At 42.3% G+C, this 11,646-nt stretch overlaps 1 protein-coding gene across 1 annotated transcript; it reads right to left on the reverse strand.

Annotated features, from left to right (window-relative positions):
• Positions 1–8,953: 8,953 nt before the first annotated feature.
• On the reverse strand, positions 8,954–10,233 carry NPBWR1 (neuropeptides B and W receptor 1). Its single transcript, XM_062633132.1, is given in 2 exon segments — positions 8,954–9,903; positions 9,906–10,233. Coding segments are annotated over 2 exon segments (822 nt in total). The 5' UTR covers positions 10,102–10,233; the 3' UTR covers positions 8,954–9,277.
• Between the last annotated feature and the right edge of the window lie 1,413 nt (positions 10,234–11,646).

Here is an 11,646-nt window from a genome sequence, read left to right on the forward strand (position 1 = left end):
ACGCGTAGTATAATAATGTCCTTTGAAACAGTTCTGCATCACCGCATTAAGCAATGTAATGAAAGATTTGCTGGAAACTGACTACTTTGCAAAACAGACTCTTTGTTTGATTTGGCATAGTTATTCTGATATTTGAAATTTTACAACGGATTTTTTTTCTTGAATACTTTTAGTTGCAGTAATGTGACTCAATAGTACTGGTTCTTCAAAACAACAAAAAATTAACTATGTATTATAAGCACTGAGTGCCAATTCGTTTTTTACTTAGTCACAGAGGGATGGAAATTGACCACCTCAGATTTAAGCAGCCTTGAGTGAGAATTCAGTAATCAATACAGCAAATATTAAAAAGATTATTGCCTGTTAGAGTGATTTCTGCATTGATCCTTCTGCCTTATATTCCAGCTTAACCTGGTTTATTTAACTCTGTTCTAAGGATTCATTTCACTGATGCCTTTTTGATTTTAGTGGAGTTTAAGTAAGAATCGGGAAAGCACTTCTTCATGCTAAACCTCTTTGTCAACAAGATTGAAGCTAGCTCTGAGCTTTTTGGGATCTGCAGTTTTTTAGGAAGCTTCTAACATTTTGTTATTCTTTTTTGCCACACATTGTCTGTGTGAACAAACAAGTATCTCAGAGGAGTATCAAAGCCTTAGAAGGGAAAGTTTACCATATTCTTTTGAATCTTTTCCTATTAAAAGACAGGTTTGGTTGGTGTATTTTTTTTTTAACTGGTTAAGCTATCTCCAAAAGACAATAGCGAGCTGCCTTCTCCTGTCATGTGAAATTTTCACATATAGTTGTCCAAAGTTCCCATCATTTGTTGCAGCACCAGAAATAAAAAAATGTTCTAATAGACCAGCTCTTGCTGATACTTGGGTAGCTTTAGCTCATTGCAGAGAACAAACGTCAAACTGTAAGACCCATCCAATATGAAGACAATAGCTTCTATAGGTACATAATATAAAGTGCATGAAAGTTTTATATAGCATATTATTGCTATATCACTATGCCAACCAGCAATTAGCCTTGTTATTTCTTTAGCTGAAGATCCGTTTTATAATACAGACTCAGTGGCTGAGACAGAAAAACCCACGTGCAATCTTCCAGATTCACTTTTGAGCTGAATTTAATGCAGAGGTGAGATGTAGACCTTGGAAAATACATGTCTCTTGTGAGGCATAAAGGAGAGCAGGATTACTCTCCTCAGGCTTTCAGGAGATCAGTGTCTCCCAGGAAAGCAAGACAGTGACTCTTTTAGATTGAAAATTCTCTTGTGCAGCTTTAATTTTCTGTAGGTGGGTAAACGTCTACCACAATAACCCAAAGTGGTTAGCATCTCGGTGCTACCATACTATCAGAAGCAAATAGCAATAACCATCCAACAGTTCCACTATGCCAGCATTTTTCTACTGATTTCACTTAGCAAGGATGTAGAGTAGAAGTTCCACATACCTCAGAGCTAGAGCTGAGGAGTGCTTGTTCATCAGGTGAAAGGTTGCATAGCCTAGCTTTCTCCCTGTAGAAAAGGGATCTACTACCACACAGGCCTTTTGTAGGACTTCCATCTAATAAGAAATATAAATGTACATTACAGTATTTAAGGCGACTCTAGTAATCTCTGAGCCTGCAAATAATTCTTGAAGACAGATTACATTGCTGGCTATTTGTATATTAAAATTATACTAGCTGCATCCAAGCCCATTGTAGTCATTGCAGCTCCCCAGTATTTTGCTCCTTATTAGAAACATACAGAATTTTCTCTAAATATACACTTTAAAAAGAAAAAAAAAGAATATAAAATTAGACATGCTCCCTCTAAAGAAAATCGCTGTTTTTGCTTAAGGACTTGAGACTTTTGGTTGAGAATCTCTTGCCTTACTGATCTGCCTAGTGTCTGAATTGAGAATTTAAATTTGGGAACAAACAGGAGATTTAATCTAAATTTAAACTCAACTACTTTACCGTTTTAGCAGACTTCGTTCAAGCCTTCATACTGTTAAAAAGTGCTATTTCCAAAATTTTTAAATGCATATGGATTCATGCCATTTTGTATACAGTTTGCAATAAAAATATCCGTGTTTTCTTATCCCCCCCCCCCCCCCCCCCCCGGCTAATTTGTATCAGTTTCGGCATATCCTATAAAACAGCTTCCGATTTAGCTCTCGGGAGCGCGTTTTTAGGGTACCGCTCCGGGTTAGGATAGGAATGCCTTGTCAGTGAGGAACCAGTGCCATCTAGGGACTGAAAACTGAAAAGAGGGGAAGTCTGGGGATAACAGAAGCCAGAGACAGGAAAAAGGGAAATAATGGAAAAAAAATCCAGCTCATGAAAATAGCAAGAAGCACAATACACAGATAACAAAATCCTTGCCCAGAGAGAGGCTGGGCTCCCGAGGGCTTGTGGAATGCTGAGGAGGAAAGGTGGCCTCTTCCTGTTGCACTGCCCTTTCTTTGCGTTGTGTCCCTGATACCTGCCCAGTGTGCCTTACACCCGTCACTCCACTGGGGTCTGATCGACTGGGAGTGGAATTGTGCAGGAGGAGATCCGCTGTCGACTGCATCCAGACATCATGCCTCTTGGTGTTTAAGAGTACCATACATTCAAAGAGGATGCTTATAAAGAAACAGAAGAGTGACAAACAGCTTTGGGATCACACCTTTAGAAAATTCTAACCTCAGCTCTTTTTATAAATACATATATGTAAATGGATTATACCTTTCTTCAAGCTATCTTAATATCCTACTTCCATTTCAAGAAAAGACATCTTACATACAAAATGCGTGCTCCATCTCTGGCACAACAACAGAAACTGGTTTCCACTGAGTAGGTTCTCTGAATAAGCTGTCTTTGAACGCCCTCTGGTGGTATAAAGGTTTTGCAAGCAGAAAAATATTTTGAAGCACTTGGGGAGCCTCAAATTCCATAGCTTTAGCAATGAGTTTGTGTTATTTTGTCACGCTTTCTAAAAATGATTATTGAAGAAGATGGGGGAAAAAGCAAATATATAAAACTTATGCAGAGTTTAATTTTTTTTTTCATTTTGTAATGCAGAAAAAAGAAATTGGTGGTCTTCTCTCACTCGAGACAAATACATAGGGTTGCATTCGGTTACAATCAAGCTTTACACTGATGAAACAGCACAATTATTAACACTTTCTCTATTGTCCATAATGCAACTACTTTGAAACAGAAAGAGGCCAGGCAAGTTGAGGTGGCTACAGACCACTGTTACTGGAATGGGCTGGTCTGTGGGGTCCTTACTTGTATCAGTGAGCAATTAACCCTCAACAGGGTTAATTAAGGAATCATTTCCTTGGCATGACCGGGCTGCCTATGTAAGCAGCTGCTTACCAGAATAAGCAAAACCAATCACAGTCTGCTGCGTTTTTAATGAAAACTTGTATACAATGCATGTGTGAACATGCAGAGGGTTTGCCAGCTGCATGTTGTGCTATGTGTGGCAGACAACAATGACAATATTAGACCAAATTAGAGCAGAGCTGTTAAATTTCAGCCTGTAAACTTCTGCTTCATATGCTGACTATGCTGGGTGAACATTGGATTTTATTTTTTTTGCAGTTTGATTAATCAGCAATTAATTCAAGTATGTTTTATTTCAAAGAGATTGTATATATTCTGTTGGATTATTTATATAGCTGAAATAATTGCTGAATTTCCATGGGAATGGTCTCTGGAAAATGCATTTTTATGTATTTCCAGGCTCTGGAAATTCCAAAATTTCTGAACTCATTAAGGAAAACTCCATCTGCTCAATTATAACTAGAAAAAACTCAGTGCATTCTTCATCTAAGAGGAAGTCTCTATCGCAAAGATCTTTTTAAAAATATTGGACCTAAAAGTAAGGTATTAATCTGCTTTAGGAATGGGAATACCTAGTTTAACTAAGTACAAGAAAACTGTGGAAGATTTTGCTCTTAGAAGTTTTAATAGAAAAAAAAAACAACCTTTAGTTAATTAAAAGGAGCAAAAAAAGGTAACATTCTTTGGAGAGAAATAAAAGAAATTGATTCTTAGAGACTTTTAAGAACAAGGAAAATATTTTAAATGAGTTTAGTTTAGCTCGCAGAGTCAATCTAAAGAGAGGGAGTCTTCATCAGGGATTGTGGTTATAGTACAAGGGATGACGGGTTCAAACTTAAACAGGGGAAGTTTAGACTGGATATAAGGAAGAAGGTCTTTAGTGTAAGGGTGGTGAGGCACTGAAATGGGTTGCCCAGGGAAGTTGTGGCTGCTCTATCCCTGGCTGTGCTCAAGGCCAGGCTGGACAGAGCCTTGGGTGACATTGATATGAAGCATCCCTGCCCATGGCAGGGGGGTTGGAACTAGATGATTAAGGTCCTTTCCAACCCTATCTATTCTATGATTCTACGATTCTATTTCACATTGTTTAATGAAAAAATGCTCATTTCTGGGGATGGACTTTTCCTTGCCAGATACGCCCAACAAAAGATATCTGAAGGGTGCCATCCAGATGTACTACAGGGACCAGAAATCTGCTTGTGTCATAGTAGTGTGCATGGAGAGTGTTTTCAAGACTTTAGCTTGTTATACTAGTGACAGGCAGCCTGAACAGTAAGCAAGTCAGGAAATAACTGCATGACATTTCATTTCCTATTGAGTAGTACATAGTTATATGTTATAATCAGCATACGTGCTCTTAGCATTTGTGCTCGGTTTGTTATCAGCTGTTCAGAGCTAGGAACTAGGGGGCAGATCCTGGTTTTCCTAGTACTGCTAAGAGTGGGAAGTTCTTGAACCTGGATTGTGAAATTTTGTGATACTATGGGGATATATGCATGTCAGCACCTCAGCCAGGAAAGTGTTTTTGAAGTGAATATTCTGATCATTCCCCCTTACTACCATTTGGTCCATTCTGTAAAGCAGCCTAAAAATGTGCTAGCTGAAGTCCTTTTTGGGTGAAATTAAAGCAGCACATGCAACATGCAATGTGTTGCAACTGCTGATGCATCTGTGCAGTCAGATTGCAGCTAGTCCAGTGTGGAAACTTCTGAAGCACACTCAGCACTGACTCTGGGCACTTACCACCACTCATAAGAACAGATCTATTCTTATTGTGCTTTATGTTAATACAGACAGAACCCAGGATGTCTTTTCCTAGACCCAATTACAGGGATCACTTTAGCCTGTTATCATAAGATTTTTCTCTGATGCTGAGTGCTCCCCTTACATCTGCCTGCTTCTTGTTGATGTGCTGCTCATGACTTCAGGGCAGCTTTATGCAGTAGAACAAATAATTGCAGAGATGCTTGAAAGCCAGTAAAATACAGCTGATAGAGGTGCAAAGCTTAATAGGTAACTGAGGCAGATATGACAGAGGAGATGGCTATTTTGTGGGCTATTTTGGCTGTCCAGTGCTGCAGCATATCTGGAACATGAAAAATAGCATGATGTACCTAGCCCATTATGTCAGCTTTCAGGGCTAGAGGTGCTGCAAAAGCACATATGGATTAAAATGCCTTGCCTGAGCTGAGGGAGAAACTTGCCTACATCCTGTGGTGTCACAGCAGTCTGCTGAGGGAGCCCAAAAGAGCACAGGGGTCAGTGGTGAACTAGAGATTTGGGGTGCTTGGCTGGGAAAATTGTGCTGCTGCTGGGAAAATATGCAGAGTGATCTTTATAACAATTTATAGAGAACTCAGGGGCCTGAAGAAATATCTGGTTTTCAGTCTCCAGAGCTCCCAGAATGTGCCTCAGCCACAGGGACACATGCACTCAGGTCTTCTAGGTAAACATACTTGACAATCACACAATATTACTCTCTGGGTCTCTACAGCTTGCTACATATGGACTATAGGGAGATATTAATGAAAAGCAACGCATGTGTGTCAGAAGCCAAGGTGTTGAGGAAATTTGGTGCTGACAGCCCACAACAAGCTGGAGGCCTGTTCCTGTTTAATGGTGTTGGGAGAGGGGTGGAGGGGAGCTGAATACTCACTTATACAGAAAAAGTGACACTTCTCTCCTGTCTTAGCTTATGAGGCTTTCTTGCAGGCACACCAGTTCTAGTGAAAGACTACACAATACCAAGCTTATGGGTCTCAAGACTATATCAAGTACTTTGCAGATGCAAGGCAAGCTGGTGCTGCTGACTAGACCATCTGGATGTGAAGTGACCTGTTGCATCTCCCCTGGCACCTGCAGGGCTGGGTGACAGTGATTCACCAAGGGCTTCCTTTACCTTATCCACCTGGATGAAAAGGGTGCAAAGAAACTTACAGATGCTAGATGTTTTCAAATGCTGATCACATATGTGCAATCACTTATTTGCATTGCACTTACCTTCCTTTTTTTCACTAGGCTTTGCTGTGTGTGCTGCTCTATTAATTTTATTACTACTTTGAACCTTTTCTAGTTTAAAGTGGGCTCTGTTGTTCTGCTGGCTCACTTTAGATGTTGTACCTGATTAGTTTTATTGACTGTACTGGTTATCTTCTTTTCTTAATTTCCATGTGTGGGCTGCCTGTTACCAGTGTAAGTGATAATCCATTGAGTATCCCTACTTTACACCAGCAACTGTTCTCATACATTCCCCTGCAGACAACAGGAATTCAGTATGGAAGACAAAGGGATGAGGTACTGAATATGAGGAAAGGCATACTTTAAAGCACTTCCCTGTTCCCTAAAAGATAGGAAGATTTTGAAGAAATCTCTTCACACTGATCTCAATCAGAAAGTTTTTTGCTTGTTTGTTTAAATCTTGAACCAGGTTATATTGTTCAGGAAGAGTTAGAGTTTTGGTATTTGGATAAAAATGAAATGCAAGTCAGATGGTTCTTGTAACCTACTGCTAATATCAGTTGACCATCTCAGAGATACACTTCATATACAGACACAGGCTACATTTTGCAGGAGCACCGTAGAGCTACTCAAGTGTCAGTAACATTTCTAGGGTAAATAGGAACCCTGACAGGTGATGAGACAAAACGTTCAGGTGGTCACTATCATGAGCAATATTGTGCCACTTCTTAAGGTGGCTGACAGAGAACCATATTTCTCTGGCATTCTTCAGTCTTCAGGGAAGGGTCAACAACCAGCAAGAGCACAGAGATCTTGAAAATGTCTTTTCTGAGAATAATGATTTACTTTTAAAACTGTATGCAGTCTTTATGCAAATAAAGTTGTTGTGGGCATGATAGCTTAAGGATACTAGAGAGGTGGTGTGTGCATACAGATTAGTATCTTAAAGGAAGACAGGCTTTGCTACTTGGACCACACAGAGTAACATATTTCTCCACAGCAAGTGATTGACCAAGGAGAAGCATCATTACAATTTACAATTGAAAGCTTACCCATCAGCTGAAACAGCAGGCAGCTCTGGTGGGTAAGCTTAATTACCTATTGTTTCAGGCAGAAAGATGAAGTGAGAGACAGTGTTCTTGCAGCACACTTTTATACGTGGTGTGGAAATGGGTTCTCGACACCTTTTGGGCTTGCTTTTTAAAAGGCCAGAGTCTGTGTCTGAGAGGAGTCAATCGCACACCCTCAAATGAAGCAGAATTAGACACTGTTGCTCCCCAGTAGAGTCCATGTCACTTCTGTGACAGCTAGACTGGGTGTTGAAATTAGCACTGTCTCAGAGAACATTAATGGCTTATAAGGAGAGAAGATTTAAGCATCAACCCAGCTATATGGCACTATAATGTACTGGGGTTTGCATAATTGCTAGTATCTGCAAGTAGAAGTTTTATTTGGAGTTTCTTTGGAAGGATTTAGCAAAAGAAACTTTGTTTCTTCAAACTTTAGATTGCAGCAGTGGAAAGGAACCTCGTGCAAGGGCTCTCAGGAGGCACATGCAAACCTGAGACTGTGCCACACACTAATCACTATGTACCTTTTGAAACCCATCATCCCTGTAAGTGTGTAAGTGGAAGTGGAAACAGAATTCTTTGGCCACATCTCTCCATCTCTCCATATTCAGTGGAAGGGGAAATATATAACCAAATTTTTGTTACACTGATTTAGCATCGGGAATAACAGGAAAGACCACTAAGATGAGAAATGTCAAGTGACTGCAGATATTTTCCCAGTCTTCCACATTTTGTCAGTTTAGAGGGCTAAAAGAGGAGAGAAGAGGGGAAAAAAAACAAACCACCTCCTCGTGCAGTATTTGGACATGTGAATGCTAGTGAAATTCTCATTGACCCTCTCCCCACTCCTGCAGCTAAAATTAACCTACTCTTTTGGGTGGGGTTTTTTTTTACTTCCTTTGTCCTCCTTAAGAGAAATAGTCATAAATCTCACCAGCAAGCAGAGTACGAGTGTGTGAGACTGTTAAAAGTAACCACATATTTGATTTATGGTTTGTAGGGAAGAAGTCGGAATCTTCCCCATGTCTCAGCAAGTCCTTTTCAAAACCTTAAAGAGTAATGTGTTCTGAAAACACCTTCCAATTCTGTTTTCTGGACCAAAAATAAATAATTTATCTGTATGTGCCAGAAGGAGATTGCCCATAAACATATGGCAAATAGAAAAAGTAAACCCCTTCCGATGCAAACAACAGCTGCAAATTTTACAAACTACAGCGACCAAGTACTCTGTTAAGCTATTTCTCACAAGTGACTCCAAATCCACATCTGCGTATTTTATACACTACTAAGGGTTTGCTTTTTCTTCCTTAAAGCCAAACCGAGGTCTCCCTTGCCTTTTATCACAGATTTACCTTATCTCAATCCCCTGTAAAATTAAATGAGCATGATAACTTGGTTTATTCCTTATCCTTTGGAGCTGTGCCTTTTTCAATGTTGCTAAGTTTGCAAGGCTTTTGTTAAACAGGCCCTGTGGATATGAAGAGGCTGAGGAATCATGAAGCAAGACACTCAACAACACACCTTTACTGGGCTTTATAAATAATAAAAATAAATAATAAACACATAAATTAATACTAAAGAATGAAAAAAGACAGTCTTGTGGCTTTAGCTCGCAAAGCAATACCATTAAAAGAGGGAAAAGGGACCTGCTGCAGTTCTGTGAGCTGCAAACATAGGAGAAAAAGCACATTAGAGAGAAAGGATTTAAAAAACCCCAAACTAACTAACCAACAACAACAAAAAAAAAAGCATGGCAAGGGGTGGAGAGCACTGCTGAAGAAATGAGTGCAGGACAATAGGGAAGGATCCACCAGTCTCCAGTTTGTGTCTTCTGTAGTGACACAGTCTGAAGCCCTGTGGGCTGTCAGAAGGAGGCTGGAGAAAAAGCACACTCTGTGCTGCAGTCACCTGAGAAGAGCAGATGACTATGAGAGGGACACTGTGCTAAGGTGACAAGGCATCCAGCAGAACAGGCACACAGGCAGGATGAAAACCACCAGCAGCGTCACCTTTTTTTTGGCTTTGTCCAGGCCTTTTGCATTGCAATGGGGGTGCACACATCTCAGTCTGCACAGCATGGTGGTGTAGAGGATGCATATGGTGGACACTGGGGTGGCAAAGCCTAAAATAAGGGTGTAGATCTGACTGCTTTTCCACCACACACTCTCGGGCTGTGGGAACATGAAGACACACTGGGAGCGCCCCTGCTCCTTGTATATCTTAGCAAAGACAGTGAAGGGCAGGATGATGACTGCGACAAAGGTCCAGATGCAGAGGCTCACAATCTTGGCTGCTTGGTAGGTGCGGTAGGACATCTTCCTGGACTAGGTGGTGGCCACCACAACCAGGTAGCAGTCAATGCTCATGACAGTGAGGAAGCAGATGCTGGAGAAGGTGTTGTACTGGCCTATGGAGATGATGAGCTTGCATATGAATTCTCCAAACGGCCACCGCAGGAGCAGGTAGTCAGAAATATTCATGGGTAGCACCAAAGTAAAGAGGTCATCAGCAACAGCCAGGTTGAAGATGAAGATGTTGGTGACTGTTTCATCTTTGGGGCTTTGAGGATTAAATAGATGACAGCGGTGTTGCCTATTAGCCCCACAGCACATATGGCTGAGTACATGATTGGCACTGTGAGGTAGAAGCTGGGTCTTGGTGTGGGAGTGGACATATTCAGACCCCCATCGTCTGTCTCAGTGCAGTCTGCACGTGAGGAATTGGTCCTGGGGAGGGAGGAGTTTTCCATGGCCACAGGAGAAGGTGGCCAGGCCACTGCTGCTGGGAATGCCTTGGAAGTGGGGGGAAAAATGTGAGACTCGTGCTCTTCTCAAGCGTGTCCCCTCTGTTGCATCCAGCCACCAAGGTTCCACATCCGCTGCCTGCCACTGCCCTGCCAGGACCAAGAGTAGGTCACCAAGCGCTCAGTCAGCAGCCCCCTACCAGCTCCTCCCACACCGATGGACTCTATGTGGTGTCAGCACCCAGCCTCGGACTCCCCCAGAATGACCACCCCAAGGTGACAGCGCTCACCTTGGAACCCAAAGGTCCGGCCAGGCAGCCACCCCTGCGCGGCGCGCATAGATTTCCAGAGGAGGAGCGGAGGGGCGCTGAGCGCGGCGGACCGCGGGACTCCCTTCCTCAGGCGGAGCCGGTATCTTTGGGATGCTCCCCAAGAAGCAGAACGCCTTCCCCTCCCCTTCATGACGGGACCGAGCGCTTTGGAAAGAGGAAAGATGCACTGACCTCTGCAGCTGTGGGGTTCCTGGAGGGGAGCAGGAGCGGCGCGGGGGAGGATGCCGATTCCGGGTCCGTGCAGTCTGGGTATGCTGGCGTTGCCTCTTTGCTGGATCCTGATTGTTAAATGTGTGTACGTCTCGATCTAGGTAGCAAGAGAAGACGAATCGCGGAGAGTACTTTAAAAGTCGGGAGGTTTTGTTTTTTTTTTCCAGTTACCTGAAATCACATCTCCTCCCGAGCGCAGAGAAGTACAGAGTGCAGCAATGGGAAGAGAAATCCCGGCTGCCCGTGGCATCTGCTCGTCGTGCTGGGTCTGGGAGCCCAGTATCCACCGCCTGCCCTCTCCAAGAACTGTCCCCGCTCTCGGCTCGGGCAGAACCAGGCTGTCGGCCGGGGGCGGGGGGGGTCCGTTTCGTGCAGTCTTAGCATGGAAGGGACCTGAGAGGTCACCTAGTTCCAACCCTCCTATCATGAGCAAGGACGCCTTCCACAGACCCGATTGTTCAAAGCCCCGTTCAGTCTGATCTTGCCCCCAAAAGGCATTTTTCATGGGATCTGGGTATCCAACTGAAGCAGAACAGATGCACAGGAGTTCCTATACTTCCCCCCAGCACTTTCACTCCATGCCGTGATGATGATAGACTTGAGTATAACCCCAGAGAGGCAATCTTTTTTTTTTTTTTTGAGGGTAATTCAGAATTCCCAATTAACCCATTTTAAAAAACCCACATGGTGTAAAACCTCTCTTCACTTTTATGTTTCACTTCTTAAATGGGATTGAATTCTATCAGCTTGTAGTACATTTGATAAAATTGTACATCTCTTGCATCAGAAGTGCAAACAACTTCTTTTGTGCTGTTACCAGCAGTACCAGCCACATACTGAATACTGATTACTAGTAAATTACTAATAATATAATTATTAGTAATGCATCTTTTGGCAAATAATTGGCAGAGCTGGTTAATTTCTCTCAGCTAACATTATGGAGTGAGAGATAAATGCAGCCTGCCTCCAATTTTCACATACTCTGATGCATAATTACTTAGATTAGCAG

Source organism: Pezoporus occidentalis, unplaced genomic scaffold, assembly GCF_034315485.1.
Source record: "Pezoporus occidentalis ecotype Australia unplaced genomic scaffold, CSIRO_AGI_Poc_V1 ctg4, whole genome shotgun sequence".
Classification (NCBI taxonomy): domain Eukaryota; kingdom Metazoa; phylum Chordata; class Aves; order Psittaciformes; family Psittacidae; genus Pezoporus; species Pezoporus occidentalis.